Here is a 19,686-nt window from a genome sequence, read left to right on the forward strand (position 1 = left end):
AGATTTTTGGATAATATTCAAAACATCTTTTATCTGGGAATTGAAAGTAGTTATTATTCTTATTTTCTCATCTGTTTTTTTATTTTTGGAATATAGTAGTTCTGCCCTGGGAGTGTATAGAGGTCTATGTTTGGCTCTTTTCAGGTTTCTGTTGCTATATCCCCTAGCTCTAGGTCTTGTTTCTAATTCTGCAGCTCTTTTTTTATATATTTCATTAGATGAGCAATTTTTGCGTATTCGTAGAAATTCACCTGTTGGTAACGACTTCAGGGTGCTCCTGGCATGTGCACTTTGATGATGTAAAATCAAGTTGGTAGCAGTTATTTACGAAATAGATCTGTTATTAGATTGCCTTTGTCGTCCTTTGAGATTTTAAGATCTAAAAAGCTTATCTTAGATAGACTGCATTCATATGTCCGTTTTACATTGATGCTGTTCTGGTTAAGTAGGTATAGGAAGGAATCTAGATCTGTTTTTGATCCCTCCCAAATGAACAGGATATTGTCAGTGTAGCGTATCCATAATGGTATATACTGCATATAATGGGCATTACTGTCTGTGAACACCATCTCTTTCTCCCACCAGCCTAAAAAGAGGTTGCCATATGTGGGGGCACGTGCCGTGCCCATTGCTGTTCCCCTGATCTGTAAATAATGTTGATCATTGAATATGAAGAAATTGTGATTTAAGATGAGTTTAACTAATTCCAAGACAAAAGAGTTATGTTCTGGAGATTCTGTCGGGTCTAGATCTAGGAAATGTTGTACGGCTTGTATGCCGTAACAATGCTCAATGCTGGTATGTAACGATTCGACATCGGCAGTGACCAACCAGGTTTCAGCCGATAATTGAATCCCATCCAAACGCTGGAGTACTTCAGTTGTATCCCTGGAATGAGATATAATGTTGAGACTCTTGGATGCGTTGTTTTTAGAAATTTGTATTCTTGTTGATTATATAATACTCCATGGCTTTGTCAATTAAGTTATTATACTGTCTTATATATGAAGCTGAGGGGTTGAATATTAATTTCTTATTACAGTTGGGGTCATTTAGTTGTCTATTTGCTTTGCATAGATATTGTTCTACTGGCCAAATAACAATGTCACCACCTTTGTCTGACCCTTTAATCACCACATCCTCCCAGCTCTCAATATCTTTCAAGGCTTCTTGCTCATCACGAGAGATGTTATTAGCTGAATTGTTGAAGGCTAGTGTGTTAATTTCATTGCATACTATTTGATTAAAAGTCTGAATGTTATGAAACTGAGTAATATTAGTTATATATTGGGATTTATTTTTGATCAGGTCACGCCATTTTTGAGTTGATAGTGAATCATTACTTTCTATCATGGATCTTTTTTAGCATTAATTTTCGTACATAGAGATGAGTATCTTTAGTTAATTGAAATTTATCTAGTTTGTTAACAGGGCAAAATGATAGACCCTTGGTCAAAACTGATAAGTGATGTTCAGATAAGATATGGTTAGATAAATTAATGACAATTAGTTGTTCAGACAAATGTGTGAAAAAGGGCTCACAGTTAGTTTCCTCTGTTTGGCTCCTCTGGTTTCCCTCTTGTTGTCCTGAGGTTTCCATTTTATTCTTGTTCTGGCCTCTCCCTCGCCTGGTGCATCTGTTTTTGATTCTGAACTGGGATCTAAAAAACTTGAATGCATACGCGAGGGGGTAGGAGTGGTAATACTGGGGGTATTGGCATTATTATTCTCAGAGGTAGCTATATCCGATTCCTCACCTTCAGTATCGGATGTCAGTTTGTGTCACATTTTTGGAGGTTGTTGGGTTCCTAAAGAAGCCCTTTTGTCTCCATCTTTATACTTTGTGATTTGAGAAATCATTCTTATCTCTGTTTAGTTTTTGTTCCTTTGCTTTAGTTATCTCTTCTTCCAATTTATCTAATTCTTTTTGATATTGTTGGTATTATTTTTGGAAGTCTTCTAACGGTTCAAACTGAACTAATTTAGATTTATATTAATCAATCTCTGCTTGAAATCTAGTTACTTCTGCTTTGTCGTGCTTGACTAAGATAGCCATGAATTTTTGTCAACAGTCTGTTAATGCTTGCTCCCATTCGGTAATCAAATTATCATCTTTGAATTTAAATGCTGGGTAAAGCTGAACACGTAATCCACGTGGAATTAATTTATTCTCAATATAACGTTCAAAAAAGTGGTTAAATTTAAGAATGAATTCACTAGACCAAGATTTGGCAGCTCGACAACAAAAAAGATTAAAATACTTAAATGCAGTATTCAATTCAACAACTACAATTATAAATGAAACCTCTGATATGAATAGCATACTTAGGGAATTGCACAAATCACTATATAAACAATCTAAAGTATGGTGGAATCACCACTTTTTTGAACATTATATTGAGTATCGTAAACTTTAAATCATACAAAGCTTATTAATGGCAAGTAACACAAACATGAATTTCAAAACAAACAGGAATAAGCTTTTTTCCCCCATATATACTCTTTGAATTTCAAGATTTTCCATTATGTGTTAATGACAGATATACAGCCCCAATATGTATTCATATTATGCTACCGAAAAATCTTGCACACAATTGGATCAATACATATGATTTCATCCACTCAAAACAGTTCGATTGTTTGATTGATAAGGACTTGGGCCAATGGTAATATGAATCACTATACGCTGAAGGTTACACAAATACCAACAAAACTTGAATATAAAGTTAATTTCTATGACACTGGATGTTATACTAATATGTATCAGTTGAAACTCTCTGTTAGCATACAGATATATATTGTTTTTTGCTCATTTATTCCACAACAAATATATGGCCGTAAACCAACATTATACCAACCAATCCCTATCTTCAGCACTTGATTGACCGGTATCACATCCAGTCCTCTAACTGCACTATGATAGGTTGTCGAATCAGCCAATCTAAACAAAGCTAAGGGTATAAAAATCCCATGAGAAGACAGTGAGATTGCCCTTTTATACAGCCACAACGGCGAAACGCGTCAGTGGCGTACCTGCTCCCCTTCTCCCCCTCTCTTTTTAAGAGCAATGCCTGAGTTTACAGAGTTCAATAATTGGTATTAATAGGTAATTGGTATAATAGGTAATTGGCAACTTTTTCGAAGGTCTTTCACCAGGTGCCATAACCTGGCACCTTTAACTTGAGCCTATATATTTTCTAAAACTGTATTTAACAGGTATAGGTCTCTGGTATAACCAAAGAGGTAATTTGCATTAATAACTGGTATTAATAGGTATTCGGCACTCTTTTGTACAGGTCTCTCACCAGGTGAGATAACCTGGTACCTTAGACCTGAGCCTTTATATTTTTCATAACGGTATTTAACAGGTATAGGTCTCTGGTATAACCAGAGAGGTAATTTACATTAATAACTGGTATTAATAGGTAATCGGTATTAATAGGTAATTGGCACTCCTTTACAAGTCTCTCACCAGGTGAGATAACCTGGTACCTTAAACTTGAGCCTTTATATTTCTCCAACATAGGTGTGTCCGGTCCACGGCGTCATCCTTACTTGTGGGATATTCTCTTCCCCAACAGGAAATGGCAAAGAGCCCAGCAAAGCTGGTCACATGATCCCTCCTAGGCTCCGCCTACCCCAGTCATTCTCTTTGCCGTTGCACAGGCAACATCTCCACGGAGATGGTTAAGAGTTTTTTGGTGTTTAAATGTAGTTTTTATCCTTCAATCAAGTGTTTGTTATTTTAAAATAGTGCTGGTATGTACTATTTACTCTGAAACAGAAAAGAGATGAAGATTTCTGTTTGTAAGAGGAAGATGATTTTAGCAAACGTTACTAAAATCGATAGCTGTTTCCACACAGGACTGTTGAGATGAAGTAACTTCAGTTGGGGGAAACAGTTGGCAGAACTTTCTGCTTGAGGTATGACTGGCCACATTTCTAACAAGACTATGTAATGCTGGAAGGCTGTCATTTCCCCTATGGGGACCGGTAAGCCATTTTCTTAGATTAAGTAAAAGAATAAAGGGCTTCATAAGGGTTTAAAAAACTGGTAGACATTTTTCTGGGCTAAAACGATTACTTTGATAAGCATATTTCGCAGATTGTAACTCTAAATAGTTATTATAATCTTGGGGATTGTTTTAAAAAAACGGCAGGCACTGTATTGGACACCTTTTTCAGATGGGGGGCCTTTTCTAGTCATAGGCAGAGCCTCATTTTCACGCCACTAATGCGCAGTTGTTTTTGGAGAGCAAGGCATGCAGATGCATGTGTGAGGAGCTAAGAACCACTGAAAAAGCTTATAGAAGGCGTCATTTGGTATCGTATTCCCCTCTGGGCTTGGTTGGGTCTCAGCAAAGCAGATTCCTGGGACTGTATAGGGGTTAAATGTAAAAACGGCTCCGGTTCCGTTATTTTAAGGGTTTAAAGCTTTCAAATTTGGTGTGCAATACTTTTAAGGCTTTAAGACACTGTGTTGAAATTTTGGTGAATTTTGAACAATTTCCTTCATACTTTTTCACATATTCAGTAATAAAGTGTGTTCAGTTTAAAATTTAAAGTGACAGTAACGGTTTTATTTTAAAATGGTTTTTGTGCTTTGTTGACAAGTTTAAGCCTGTTTAACATGTCTGAACCATCAGATAAGCGATGTTCTATATGTATGAAAACCAAGGTTTCCCCCCATTTAAATTTATGTGATGATTGTGCCATAGTGTCCAAACAAAGTAGGGACAATGATGCCACAGATAATGATATTGCCCAAGATGATTCCTCAAATGAGGGGAGTAAGCATGATACTGCATCATCCCCTTCTGTGTCTACACCAGTTTTGCCCACACAAGAGGCCCCTAGTACATCTAGTGCGCCAATACTTATTACCATGCAACAATTAACGGCTGTAATGGATAATTCTATTGCAAACATTTTATCCAAAATGCCTACTTATCAGAGAAAGCGCGATTGCTCTGTTTTAAACACTGAAGAGCAAGAGGACGCTGATGATAACTGTTCTGACATACCCTCACACCAATCTGAAGGGGCCAGGAGGGAGGTTTTGTCTGAGGGAGAAATTTCAGATTCAGGAAAAATTTCTCAACAAGCTGAACCTGATGTTGTAACATTTAAATTTAAATTAGAACATCTCCGCGCACTGCTTAAGGAGGTATTATCTACTCTGGATGATTGTGACAATTTGGTCATTCCAGAGAAATTATGTAAGATGGACAAGTTCCTAGAGGTTCGGTGCCCCCGATGCTTTTCTATACCCAAGCGGGTGGCGGACATAGTAAATAAGGAGTGGAAAGGCCGGCATACCTTTTGTTACCTCCCCCTATATTTAAAAAATTATTTCCTATAGTCGACCCCAGAAAGGACTTATGGCAGACAGTCCCCAAGGTCGAGGGGGCGGTTTCTACTCTAAACAAACGCACTACTATCCCTATAGAAGATAGTTGTGCTTTCAAAGATCCTATGGATAAAAAAATTAGAGGGTTTGCTTAAAAGATGTTTGTTCAGCAAGGTTACCCTTCTACAACCAATTTCATGCATTGTTCCCTGTCACTACGGCAGCGTGTTTCTGGGTTCGAAGAACTAGAAAAGTCGCTCAATAAAGAATCTTCGTATGAGGAGGTTATGGACAGAGTTCAAGCACTTAAATTGGCTAACTCTTTTATTCTAAATGCCGCTTTGCAATTAGCTAGATTAGCGGCGAAAAATTCAGGGTTTGCTATTGTGGCGCGCAGAGCGCTTTGGCTAAAGTCTTGGTCAGCGGATGTGTCTTCCAAGACAAAATTGCTTAACATCCCTTTCAAGGGTAAAACACTGTTTGGGCCTGATTTGAAAGAGATTATTTCAGACATCACCGGGGGAAAGGGCCACGCCCTCCCTCAGGATAGGTCTTTTAAGGCTAAAAATAAGCCTAATTTTCGTCCCTTTCGCAGAAACGGACCAGCCTCTAATTCTACATCCTCTAAGCAAGAGGGTAATACTTCACAACCCAACCAGCCTGGAGACCGATGCAAGGGCTGGAACAAGGGTAAGCAGGCCAAGAAACCTGCCACTGCTACCAAAACAGCATGAAGGGATGGCCCCCGATCCGGGACCGGATCTGGTGGGGGGCAGACTTTCTCTCTTTGCTCAGGCTTGGGCAAGAGATGTTCAGGATCCTTGGGCACTAGAAATAGTTTCTCAAGGGTTATCTCCTAGAATTTCAAGGAACTACCCCCAAGGGGAAGGTTCCACAGGTCTCAATTATCTTCAAACCAAATAAAAAGACAAGGCATTCTTCATTGTGTAGAAGACCTGTTAAAGATGGGAGTAATTCATCCAGTTCCAATAGGAGAACAAGGGATGGGGTTTTACTCCAACCTGTTCATAGTTCCCAAAAAAGAGGGAACATTTAGACCAATTTTAGATCTCAAGATCCTAAACAAATTTCTCAGGGTTCCATCGTTCAAAATGGAAACCATTCGAACGATCCTTCCCACCATCAGGAAGGTCAATTTATGACCACGGTGGATTTAAAGGATGCGTACCTACATATTCCTATCCACAAGGAACATCATCAGTTCCTAAGGTTCGCTTTTCTGGACAAGCATTACCAGTTTGTGGCACTTCCATTCGGATTAGCCACTGCTCCGAGAATTTTCACAAAGGTACTAGGGTCCCCTTCTAGCGGTTTCTAAGGCCAAGGGGCATTGCAGTAGTACCTTACTTGGACGACATCCTGATTCAAGCGTCGTCTCTGTCAAAGCAAAGGCTCATACGGGACATCGTCCTAGCCTTTCTCAGATTCTCACGGATGGAAAGTGAACAAGGAAAAAGTTCTCTGTCCCCGGTCAAACAAGAGTTCCCTTCTTGGGAACAATAATAGATTCCTTAGAAATGAGGATTTTTCTGACAGAGGTCAGAAAATCAAAAATTCTAAGCTCTTGTCAAGTAATTCATTCTGTTCTTCGTCCTTCCATAGCGCAGTGCATGGAAGTAATAGGATTGATGGTTGCAGCAATGGACATAGTTCCTTTTGCACGAATTCATCTAAGACCATTACAACTGTGCCTTGCTCAGACAGTGAATGGGGATTATACCGACTTGTCTCCGACGATTCAAGTAGATCAAAAGACCAGAGATTCACTCGTTGGTGGCTGATCCTGGACAACCTGTCACAGGGAATGAGCTTCCGCAGACCAGAGTGGGTCATTGTCACGACCGACGCCAGTCTGGTGGGCTGGGGCGCGGTCTGGGAACCCCTGAAAGCTCAGGGTCTATGGTCTTGGGAAGAATCTCTTCTCCCGATAAACATTCTGGAACTGAGAGCGATATTCAATGCTCCTCAAGGCTTGGCCTCAACTAGCAAAGGCCAAATTCATAAGGTTTCAATCAGACAACATGACGACTGTTGCATATATCAACCATCAGGGGGGAACAAGAAGTTCCCTGGCGATGGAGGAAGTGCCAAGATAATTCATTGGGCGGAGGATCACTCCTGCCACTTATCTGCAATCCACATCCCAGGAGTGGAAATTGGGAAGCGGATTTTCTGAGTCGGTCAGACATTCCATCCGGGGGATTGGGAACTCCATCGGAAATCTTTGCCCAAATAACTCAATTATGGGGGCATTCCAGACATGGATCTGATGGCCTCTCGTCAGAACTTCAAGGTTCCTTGCTACGGGTCCAGATCCAGGGATCCCAAGGCGGACTCTAGTAGATGCACTAGTAGCACCTTGGACCTTCAACCTAGCTTATGTATTCCCACCGTTTCCTCTCATTCCCAGGCTGGTAGCCAGGATCAATCAGGAGAGGGCTTCGGTGATCTTGATAGCTCCTGCGTGGCCACGCAGGACTTGGTATGCAGACCTGGTGAATATGTCATCGGCTCCACCATGGAAGCTACCTTTGAGACAGGACCTTCTAGTTCAAGGTCCATTCGAACATCCGAATCTGGTTTCCCTCCAACTGACGGCTTGGAGAATGAACGCTTGATTTTATCAAAGCGTGGGTTTTCAGATTCTGTAATAGATACTCTGATTCAGGCCAGAAAGCCTGTAACTAGAAAAATTTACATTAAAATATGGAAAAAAATAATCTGTTGGTGTGAATCTAAAGGATTCCCATGGAACAAGATAAAAATTCCTAAGATTCTATCCCTTTCTACAAGAAGGTTGGAAGAAAGGAATTATACTGCAAGTTCTCTGAAGGGACAGACTCTCTGCTTTATCTGTTTTACCTCTCAACAAAAGGCTGGCAGCCTGTGCCAGACGTTCAAGCGTTTGTTCAGGCTCTGGTTAGAATCAAGCCTGTTTACAGGACCTTTGACTCCTCCCTGGAGTCTAAATCTAGTGCTTTCAGTTCTTCAAGGGGTTCCGTTTGAACCCTTACCATTCCGTAGATATTAAGTTAATATCTTGGAAGGTTTTGTTTTTGGTTGCCAATTTCTTCTGCTAGAAGAGTTTCAGAGTTATCTGCTCTGCAGTGTTCTCCGCCCTATATGGTGTTCCATGCAGATAAGGTGGTTTTGCGTACTAAGCCTGGTTTTCTTCCGAAGTATGTTTCCAACAAAAATATTAACCAGGAGATAGTATTGTACCTTCTTTGTGTCCCAATCCAGCTTCAAAGAAGGAACGTTTGTTACCACAATTTGGACGTAGTCCGTGCTCTAAAATTCTATTTAGAGGCTACTAAAGATTTCAGACAAACATCTTCTTTGTTTGTTGTTTTATTCTGGTAAAAGGAGAGGTCAAAAAGCAACTTCTACCTCTCTTTCTTTCTTGGCTTAAAAGCATTATCCGATTGGCTTATGAGACTGCCGGACGGCAGCCTCCTGAAAGAATCACAGCTCACTCCACTAGGGCTGTGGCTTCCACATGGGCCTTTCAAGAATGAGGCTTCTGTTTGACCAGATATGTAAGGCAGCGACTTGGTCTTCCACTGCACACCTTTTGCCAAAATCTTACAAATTTGATACTTTTGCTTCTTCGGAGGCTATTTTTGGAGAAAGTTTTTGCAAGCCGTGGTGCCTATCCATTTAGGTGACCTGATTTGCTCCCTCCCTTATCCGTGTCCTAAAGCTTTGGTATTGGTTCCCACAAGTAAGGATGACGCCAGTGGACCGGACACACCTATGTTGGAGAAAACAGAAATTATGCTTACCTGATAAATTACTTTCTCCAACGGTGTGTCCGGTCCACGGCCCGCCCCTGGTTTTTTACATCAGGTCTGATGAATTATTTTCTCTAACTACAGTCACCACGGTATCATATGGTTTCTCTATGCATATTTCCTCCTGTACGTCGGCTCGAATGACGGGGGTAGGCGGAGCCTAGGAGGGATCATGTGACCAGCTCTTGCTGGGCTCTTTGCCATTTCCTGTTGGGGAAGAGAATATCCCACAAGTAAGGATGACGCCCGTGGACCGGACACACGTTGGAGAAAGTAATTTATCAGGTAAGCCATAAATTCTGTTTTTTATAATGGTATTCAACCCTGGTATAGGTCTCTGGTATTACCAGAGAGGAAATTTGCTTATTAGCTGCCTCAAACAACTTGGCCCCTTTATTTAAGCGCCTCTATATTTATACTGATAACTTGAAGTAGTATCTAACCGGTATAGGTCTCAGGTATTTCCAGAGAAGGATATTATCCATTACACAATGATAAACTAATTGGTAACACTCTCTGGCATCTCCAGAGAAAACCAAGAGTAAAGACCAACAGTTTTTTCTGTACACATCGGTTAGCTATAGTGATATGGTTGTTTCTAACAATAGCGGTGACCACCAAGGTATCACTAGAGATAGGGAATTAGTTTATTCGCTGAGTTTTCCCCTTTATCCTGAGAACTCGGGCGAATAAACTAATTTAGTTTATGGAGGTCGCCAGCTTTTCCGTGCATTAAGCACAAGAAGGAAGACATAGGTATGAATACAATTGGGATTCTAAGCAGGGATAATCCCAAAAATAAGTATGAGGAATTGCACATCAAATAACCCCTCTTGTGAAATAAAATATATATATATATATATGTGTGTGTGTATATATATTATATATATATATATATATCTATATATATATATATATATATATATTATATATATATATATATATATATAACAATATTATATATATATATATATACACATATATATAATATATATATACACTTATATATATATAGTATATATACATACATATACTAAATACCCGCTCCTAGAAATAATACATTTTAACTCCCTCAACAAAAGATCTGATGCAGCATGTTTAAAACTCCCCTGTAAAAACTGACCATTAGCAGGGAATAAAAAAAGTAATGTCAATGCCCCTTGCTCTTCTTAATAAAACTATCGATCTGCCTTTGAAATAATGGAAACATGTGAGAGTGCCCCTGCACTGTAAAAACAAGTAACTGCTCCTATTTGGAGAAAGAATAAGTGGAGCACGCCAAGGAGAGTCAGATGCGTACTAGATAGCCACTGGAACATGCTATAGAGTAGGGTGGAGAGCGCACAATAGCGTTAATGTTAAAAGCTATTTAAGGAAAAAAAAAGAGGACAAACTGAGTTAAAAGCGTAAAGGAATTTCAAAATGCGCCCAATATAATCCAAATAGGATGAAAAAATTATTATGCATACTGATAAGTAAAACCTACATCACCAATTGGATTCAGAAAACTCATAATAAATGTCTCCCATAAGCTGCTAGAACTGATTTATGAGTAAAGTCTAGAGTGAAAAGTAGAAATGTTGTCATGTTACTGTGTCCCCTGGCTATGATGTACCTAACTGAAATGTGTACCTGCCTTATAGCCTGTGGGCTATGTAAGTGCACCCACTCTACCATTGCTTAGTCAGCTACAGAAGAGAGAGTGCTTCCAGTAGAGAGCCCATCCAATGCTGTGTACGTCACAGCAGAGAATCTATGTAAGGAGTAGTTTCACAACCCAAATGGAGGAGGCTAAGGGACTGATCCCCATGACACCTGTGGCAGGACTTGTTACCTAACTCTTTCACTGGGAGTAATTCTGTCACTACCCATACTCTTATCTCCCCTCCTAGTAACAGCTGTCTGATAACAAAAATAAGCCTCAAATCAGTCTGAGGACCCCTCTAAACAAAGAATCTTGAGCACCTCAATTCTTCACCTACTCCTATAATGGCAAAGAAAAGACTGGAATGCTAGAGAGGTGAGAGTGTTAAGCACACTTAGAGCTTTGTGAGAATCTTTGCCTCCTCCTAGCGGCCAGGAGTTGAATCCCAGGATTAATGACTTGTGGACTCCTTACCACTGGTGAACGAAAATGTAATTATAACTGAGAAATCTGTGATTACTCCGTCCCCACTCCCTTGTGTAAGCTTTGGTTGGTTAATAGTTAAAGAATGGCTACATTTTTGTATAGCTACAGTATATGTATAATAAAAAATACTATTATATCATTATATATATATATATATATATATATATTATAATATATATCAACAGCACCTTTTCAATGTATAAAATGTCCTTTTATTGAAAAACACATGGACAGAAAGTTATGTGACGTTTCGGGAACGCAGTCCCTTAGTCACTGCATGATTAAGGGACTGCGTTCCCGAAACATCGCATAACTTTCTGTCCATGTGTTTTCAATGAAGGACATTTTATACATTGAAAATGTGCTGAGGATATATATATATATTTATTGTGGATCTTTGTGAGGCTGGAGGTCGCCAGCTTTTCCTAATGCACCTGGCCTAACAAGGCTATTTCTGTGTTTGCTGGGTTCATCTTGTTTGTTTTTACAGTATATGTATGTCAGCTCACAGCCATTAGATTTATATTCACATGATCGCGAGAAGTTTACTAGAAAAAAAGTTTAATGGAAGGGAGATGATAATCACAATGAATTTGTGCTAGAAAGAGAGTGGGTGTAATAGATATTGTTTGCCGGCTGTGAGGAAACTACAGGTATGCAATGATGGTGCTTCAGTTCATTGTTAAAGAAGATATGCGTATATCTCTCACCATGCAAATCTTAGTAGGTGTCTACGTGCCAGTAGTAATTACAAATGGAAGATTCTGTTGTGCACATTTATATTAAAACATAGGGAGCCTGTCATAGATAGACGCTCCTATGTAGATATACAGTAAGTAGAATTCTCCAAAAGTCTAAGAACCAAGGAGTAACATTGTTAGAAACCCCTGCTCCTTGACTGAATTCAGCACAGATATAAAAATGACTAAAGAAGTACAAAGTGAATGGCTTAAAGGGACATAAAACTATTTTGTATATATGCATAGCATATATCCATAGTCAAACACTGTATTTCAAAATATCTGCATACAAAATAAATTATTTAAAAAAATGTATGCTGGTTACCAAAGTTTGCGTTGATTTGCAGCTTATGGACATACCTTTTGAAAAAGCCCATGATCTCAGCTGATATTAATTAAGAGCAATCACTGTGTAGAATGTAGTAGTGTTAGGATTGTGAAATGTGGAACTTAAACTTCAAGTCCTTGTTGGAAATGGTAAAAATGCAATTTTATTAAATTATTAGAAAGGGGGACAAAATCAATGATTCTAGTATATATTTTTGTTTTGGTTAAAAAGTATAATAAAATATAGGGGGATATTGGCAGTTTGTTAGAGATGTAATAATAGGTCTTTTCCTAAAAGTATATCCTGAACTTTATGCTAATCTATGTATCAAGTGGCCCAGTCAGACTTATAGATGTAGCAGGGGATTCAGATGTTCAGTTTCGGTGTCAGAACTGTGTGATTTTCTCAGCTAGATTAGATTCCTGCTGTAAACATTGTATGTATGTGATCTTTTCCTGTATTTCATATTGTACTTGTCATTTCACTTTGAAATTCCTTTTTGTTTTATATTTATGTGTTGTTTCTCTTTTTCAGCTTTTATTGCTGAAGAACAAGGTAAGAAATCACGTCTGCTTAATTTATGAGCTAATCTCTCTCTTGCTTTTTCCTTACCAGTCAATGCTGATTATATGATGTTAGTGATATGTTGAGATAGTTATATCTTGCTAGCATAGTTTTCAAATGTAGATAAAAAGTCTATAAATAGTCTTGTAGCGGATGAGTCAATGCCAAGTGCAGGTAATTGGTTAAAACAAGTTCTAGGAAGGGTAGATAAGATCTTTACATTGACTCTTCCCTACTACAGTAATAAAGGGCTCAGTCAGAAATACCACCCAAGATAATAGCTGCCATCTTCTGCAAATCACACAAGTATCTGTAGAACATCATAGAGTAACAACCCCTTTATTTAGGGCTTTTGCCACATAGCCATAGTCAATAATTTACTCAAGTAAGTAAGACAACAGAAATCCCTACCATTTTGTATAAAGAATAGCAGAGAACAAAATCCTAAGCCCTCAACACTTAAAGAGCTCCAATCCATGTCAAAAATTTGACAAGAAAACCCATTGTTTTGAAAAAAAACTCCCTACTCGCCTTTTCAGCATCTAAAGACAGAGAGCCTCTGTCATTGACATGGGGAGAAATCACACAAAAACCTTTATTTTTTTATTGTAACATTTGTGTCTCTTTCACATCCAGAACCCTGCATAGTAAGATCAAATTTTCCTTTTTAGATAATCTTGCCCAACCATAGAATCATCAGCCCATGGTGGAAAGCAGTTGATCCAGAGGCCAACTCCACAAATGTTTAGGAGACGGAAATTATCAGAACCCTCCCTCCTGAGTAAATCCCACTTGATGAACTACAGAACATTGTAGTATTGGTTCTAGCTTAGATGCTAAAACCTTAGCATAGATTTTATTGTCATTATTAATTAAAGAGATTTACAAATAGGATAGGTATTTTCCAGCCTTGAGTTCCTGAAAGTCTGTTATTACAACACCCATCTAAAAATGTCTGTTCAAGAAAGCATCATTAAAAAGATGCAATAATACAGGGCCAAAAAATTAGCCTATGGAGCCTTGTGAAGTTTCAGACCATGAATAGCTAACCCTGCCTTCTCCAAGTAGATTGGAGTGGACCAAACCTCTGAGAACTTGTCTTAAAATATTAATAAGGAGAGAGAAGATCACTGATTCAATCTTGTATACTTTTGCTCGCTTCGCTCCCCCCTGCAAACCAGTCTAAATGATATAAGAATTGTGATAGTAGGCAGATGTTTTACAAATTTGTTTGGTGAGAAGGCCACTCTCTCACCCTGACTGTATACAAGATATACTGTAAACTAGAGCAGGGCTTTTTAAACTTTTTCCACTCGTGACCCTTCATGCTCATACTCCCCTGCTCCTGCCATACTCCTCTTTTATAGTCCCCCTTCACACTCATACTCCCCCCTTATATGCTCACTGCCCCCCTCAATGCTCACTCCCCTGCAACTTCCATACTCCCCCTTCATATTCATACCCCCTTCCATACTCATACTCCACCTTTCCATGCTCATACCCCCCCTTCCATTCTTACTGTCCCTTCCCTGCTCACTCCCCCTGTTGCTTTCATACTCCCCCTTCATATTCATACCCCCCTTCCATTCTCATACCCTCCCCTCCCATGCTTATACCCCCCTATCCATCTTTCAGCCAGCACCTGACATGCGGTCAGCTCAGCACCTGGCAAGTGGTTCAGCCAACTGTAGATATAGGGGTCTGGCACTGACAGGCATACTCTTTTATAGCATCTAGCACATGAGCATCAGGGACATAACATAGTCTGCCAATGTCAGGCTCAGGGCCTGGCAGATTCAAGAGGTCTTGTAATATATTATAAAACACCAGGTGTGTTAATGCCAACATCTATGAGAACTACATACCCATTTATCCAAGGGGACCTTTGACAGAGAGCCCAGTCCCTTGGTACAAATCCAGTGTGAGCTGCTCCAGAACTCTGCTTCTCCTGCAAGAAGTGTCCCAGGTACCTCTGCAGCAGGAATCTACATTCCCTCTTCTTAATGGATTATGAGAAGGCCAAGGAATTGTCTGACACTAAAAAAATGCACACTAAGTCACTTTACAGGTCCCCTCTAAGCCTGTCAGAAGCACACACAAGGCCTAGTCGTGTCTACAAGCCATTACAGTATCCTTTAGAATCACTATACTAAGTGCAACCCAGCAACCATATCTGGTCCAGTATGCAGCCTGTATAGGAATCAGCCAGCCCGGTCGCAGCCCATAGCACAGGGCTCCCTGCAACAGACTCCTCTTATTGCTCTCTGACAACGGTTCTACTCATGTTGTTTCTGCTTTTGCTGGGGATACCGCCACTTTCACTTTCCCCATCCCTCCGGTGTTGTGTGGCCTAACATTCTGCCTGCGCTACACTGGGAGGGAAAGGTGTGCGCCGCGCACCTTAGAAGAAACATACCTGGAAGGGAAACAAAACAAAAAATAACACATAGGCCAGCAACCCCCACATTAGGTTACGCGACCCCACAGTTTTAGAAGGCTGAACTAGAGCATGCTGCCCAACTTACTGGCAAGTATTCAGTCACTTTTACCTTTATCATAAAAACCTGTTAAAAGAGCAGTCTACACCAGCGTTTTTATTGTTAAAAAAGATAGATAATCCCTTTATTACCCATTCCCAGTTTTGCATAACAAAACACTGTTTTATTAATATACTTTTTACCTCTGTGATTACTTGTATCTAAGTCTCTGCAGACTGCCCCCTTATTTCAGTACTTTTGACAGACTTTGCCACTTTAGCCAATGAGTGCCCTCTCATAAGTAACTTCACGGCATGAGCACAATGTTATTTATATGGTACACATGAACTAACCTGTCTAGCTGTGAAAAACTGTCAAATGCATTAAAATAAGAGGTGTCCTTCAAGGTCTTAGAAATTAGCATATGAGCCTACCTAGGTTTAGCTTTCAACTAAGACTACCAAAAGAACAAAGTAAATTTGATGTATAAAAGGGAATTGGAAAGTTGTTTAAAATTAAATGCCCTATCTGAATTATGTATTTGGTTTTGGGCAAATCAAAACCCATTTTAAAGATTAACATTTTTATTATTTTATATCCAGATTACGCAAGTCTACAGCATTAAAGATAAAAAGCATGTATACCTTGAATACCAATTATTTTGGCTTTTCTTTGATACCTTGTATTTTATTTAAAAAGGAACTTTTCTTTCATAAAGGTGGTGAGAGTCACTAGCCATACTCCTGGGAATTCCAATCCTGGCCCACTGGGAGGAGGCAAAGATTCACAAAACTCCAAGAGCACTTGAAAATCCTCCAACCTCACTGGTAAACCAGTTTTATATTCACTTATACTGTAAGATGAAGAAATTGAGGTGCTCCAGATGTTTCCCTTTGTTAGAGGGGTTCTCAGACCGATTTTAGGCCTATGTTCTCATCAAAGAGCTACTCTTTGGATAGAGGGAATTTTATGGGGAATTGGGTAGAGGCACAACTACACCCTGTGGGAGGTCAGCCACAGGCCTACCAAAGGTGTTCGCAGGGAATGGTCCCTTAGCCTCCTGTTGGATCTTCTTTATACTTTACATACTTAGATCCTCTGATATCACGCGTACAGTACTGGATTGGCTATCTACTGAAAGCAGTTTTTTCTGCAGTGGGTAAGTCTGGTAGAGTGGGTGGCTGTCAGGTAAGTAGATTATACATGTTGGCACTCACATAGCCCTGTAGGCTATTAGTTGGGTACATATAATGTTGTACATTATAGCCAGGAGACTATTACAGGCATTTTAATTCCCCTTTGTTATGTATGGGAATTTTAACATTTTGTTAAATACAACTTTTATTTTTTCTGCTCAGGTTTTTTTTAGTTGTGTTTAGGATTTTTGTGCACGTCCAGCTTCGTCTTTTTGCAATATGCGTGTGTACGCGGGGCAACTTTTCTTGAGCAAGTTGTCTGCCTATGAGCGTCGCATTTTTTAGTGTGATTTGGTTTTGCAAGCTTCAAACTGCCGTTATTAGTGCTATAGGCATTTTGTCGTATACTTTATTTCCCTCTGCTCTACCAAGCTGTATCAGGTGAGCGCACATCATTTTTACATTTTATGCGCTGTTTTTTTTCCTTTCCCCGCTGTTATTTTGTTGCTGCATAGACGCTCCTCTCTGTTTGCAATTGACCTTGTCTTGTGGAGTTGCATATTTTGTGGGTGTATTTGATGAAAGTTTCTCTGATTTATTTTTTTGCCTATTTTTCTTTCTAGGATTTTTGTGTTTAAATCCTTGATTGTTATTTGCCTGCAAAATTAATTATTTTCTGTGGTTTATAGTGAATGCCTGTTTTTACATGATGGAGCCATACTGGATCTGTCCCCCATACTTTTAAGTATTGGTTCCTTAATTTTAAGTGTGTTTTTACAAGCTTATTGATGTAATACCCCCCCCTGCACAGCGTTGCAATTATTGTATGGATCATTTAATGCATTCAGACCCAGGCTGCTTTTGGTTCTAAGGGTATATGTCCTCCCTCTGTTCTATAGAAATTAGTTCTTCAGATTTTGCTCCAGGATTTATTTTCTATGCTCAACTGTGTCTGAAATGTTGATGGCTATGCCTCCTCCAAGTAAGCATAAAAGGTCAGTTTCTGATAATCCTTCTTTTACCTTTATCTTGTCTCTTAAAGGGATAGTAAAATACCAAAAATGTTATATTAAAATATTGCTATCCCCTTTATTTACCATTACCAGTTTTGCATACCCAAACTGTTATATAATATACTTTTTACCTCTATAATTACTTTGTATCTAAGCTTCTGAGCATTGCCTCATTATCTCAGATCTTTTGACAGACTTGCATGTCAGGCAATTTGCACTGACTCTTAAATAACTCCACATGAATGAGCACAATATTATTAATATGAAGCACATGAACAAACGCCCTCTAGCTGGGAAAAAACTGTCAATGCATTTAGATAAGAGGGCAGCCTTCAAGGGCTTAGAATTAGCATATGAGGCCAAGCTAGCTTTAGCTTTCAGCTAAGAATACCAAGAGAACAAAGCAAATTTGATGATAAAAGTAAATTAGAAAGTTGTTTAAAATGACATGCCCCATCTGAATCATGAAAGTTTAAAGGGACAGTCAACACCAAAATGTTGTTGTTTAAAAGAAAGATAATCCCCTTCATTACCCATTCCTAGTTTTTGAATAACCAACACAATTATAATAATACACATTTTACCTCTGTAATTACCTTGTATCTAAGCTTCTGCTGACTGCCCCTTTATTTCAGTTCTTTTAAAAGACTTGCCTGTTAGCCAATCAGTGCTCACTCCTAGGTCACTTCACATGCATGAGCTCATTGTTATCTATATGAAAACACATGAACTAATGCCCTCTAGTGGTCAAAATGCATTCAGAAACAGAGGCAGTCTTCAAGGTCTAAGAATTAGCATATGAGCATCCTAGTTTTAGCTCTTTAACTAAGTATACCAAAGAGAAAAAAAGCAAAATTGTGATAAAAGTAAATTGGAAAGTTGTCTAAAATGGCATGCCATATTTTAACATCATGAAAGTTTTTTTGGACTTGACTGTCGCTTTAATTTGGGACTTGTACTATCCCTTTAAAACTGAATGTTTCAGATTCTGGTTCCTCTCATTTGTCATCAGAGGGTGACGTATTTTCAAATGATCAGGAGTCAAATTCTGATAAAGATACAGAATCATATTTTCTATTTAAACTTAAGCATCTTTATTCTCTCTTAAGAGGTTTTAATGTACCTCAGGGGTTCAAGATCCTAAGGTTCCTGGGGGAGAAGTATGTTAAGCAATTTTATTTGATTTTTAAACCTCCTTTAAGTCACCAAAGGTTTTTCCAGATTCGGATGCTATTTCTGAATTAATTTCTAAAGAGTGGTATAAGCCTGGCATCCCTTATAATCCAGTTTTAAAATGTAAAATATGTTTCCTTTACCTGGTTATTATGTAGAGCTTTGGGAAACTATTCCTAAAGTGAATGTGATTATTTCTATTTTGGCTTAACATAATACTATTCACCTTGAGGATAGTACTTCTTTCAAAGACCCCTGCTATGGATAGGAAGTTAAGAGTCCTTCATAGGAAGACTTTTTTTGGCCCAGCAATTTAGTATTGTTTGTGTTGCTGCAACCTATGCTTTTTAGTGTGATAGCTTATCTGAGCAGTTTTCAGATTAATCTACTGGTGAAGAAGAGTTTCAGAAACAATTAAAACTTTTGAGGTGAGCTATTACTTTGTTTTGTGAAGGCATTGTGGACATAATTTAGGAACTAATGCCAAGAATTTGCATTAACAGCGCCTGACCAGAAGGGCCTTGTGGTTGAAATTATGGTTAGCTGACATGGTTTCTAAATCTTTTGTATCTTCCTTTTCAGGAACAAGTCTAAACAATCTAACAAACTTGCCTCCTCTGGTAGGGCAGATTACACCTTTTTCAGGGGGTTGTTTTTGATCTGTTCAAGATTTTTGGATTGTCTGGCCTATATCTTTTAACCTTTTATTCTGTTACGAAGAGTGATAGCCTGGATCAAGCAGGAAGTGTCATCAGTAATTCTGATTGCTCCAGCTTGGCTTTGCAGAACTTGGTTTGCAGATCTAGTACAGATGTCCAGTTGTCCTCCATTGCCTCTTGCTCTGTTTCACAACCTTCTACCACACTGGTTTTGTTTTTTTAATCAGAACCTTTAATCTCAGAGAGGGTTTTCTGATTCTGTTATTGAGACTTTGATTCAGGCCCATAAAACCTGTGACA

At 39.0% G+C, this 19,686-nt stretch overlaps 1 protein-coding gene across 2 annotated transcripts in view; it reads left to right on the forward strand.

Annotated features, from left to right (window-relative positions):
• The window catches only part of RFFL (ring finger and FYVE like domain containing E3 ubiquitin protein ligase), a 206,308-nt gene that overhangs the window by 163,259 nt on the left and 23,363 nt on the right, over nt 1–19,686 (forward strand). For both annotated transcript variants that reach the window (XM_053707433.1, XM_053707432.1), the window contains one exon: nt 12,899–12,919. In XM_053707433.1, the coding sequence (XP_053563408.1) occupies nt 12,899–12,919 (21 nt within the window). The remainder of the gene's footprint in view (nt 1–12,898; nt 12,920–19,686) is intronic.

The sequence above is a fragment of the Bombina bombina genome, chromosome 3 (genome assembly GCF_027579735.1).
Source record: "Bombina bombina isolate aBomBom1 chromosome 3, aBomBom1.pri, whole genome shotgun sequence".
Taxonomy (NCBI): Eukaryota; Metazoa; Chordata; class Amphibia; order Anura; family Bombinatoridae; genus Bombina; species Bombina bombina.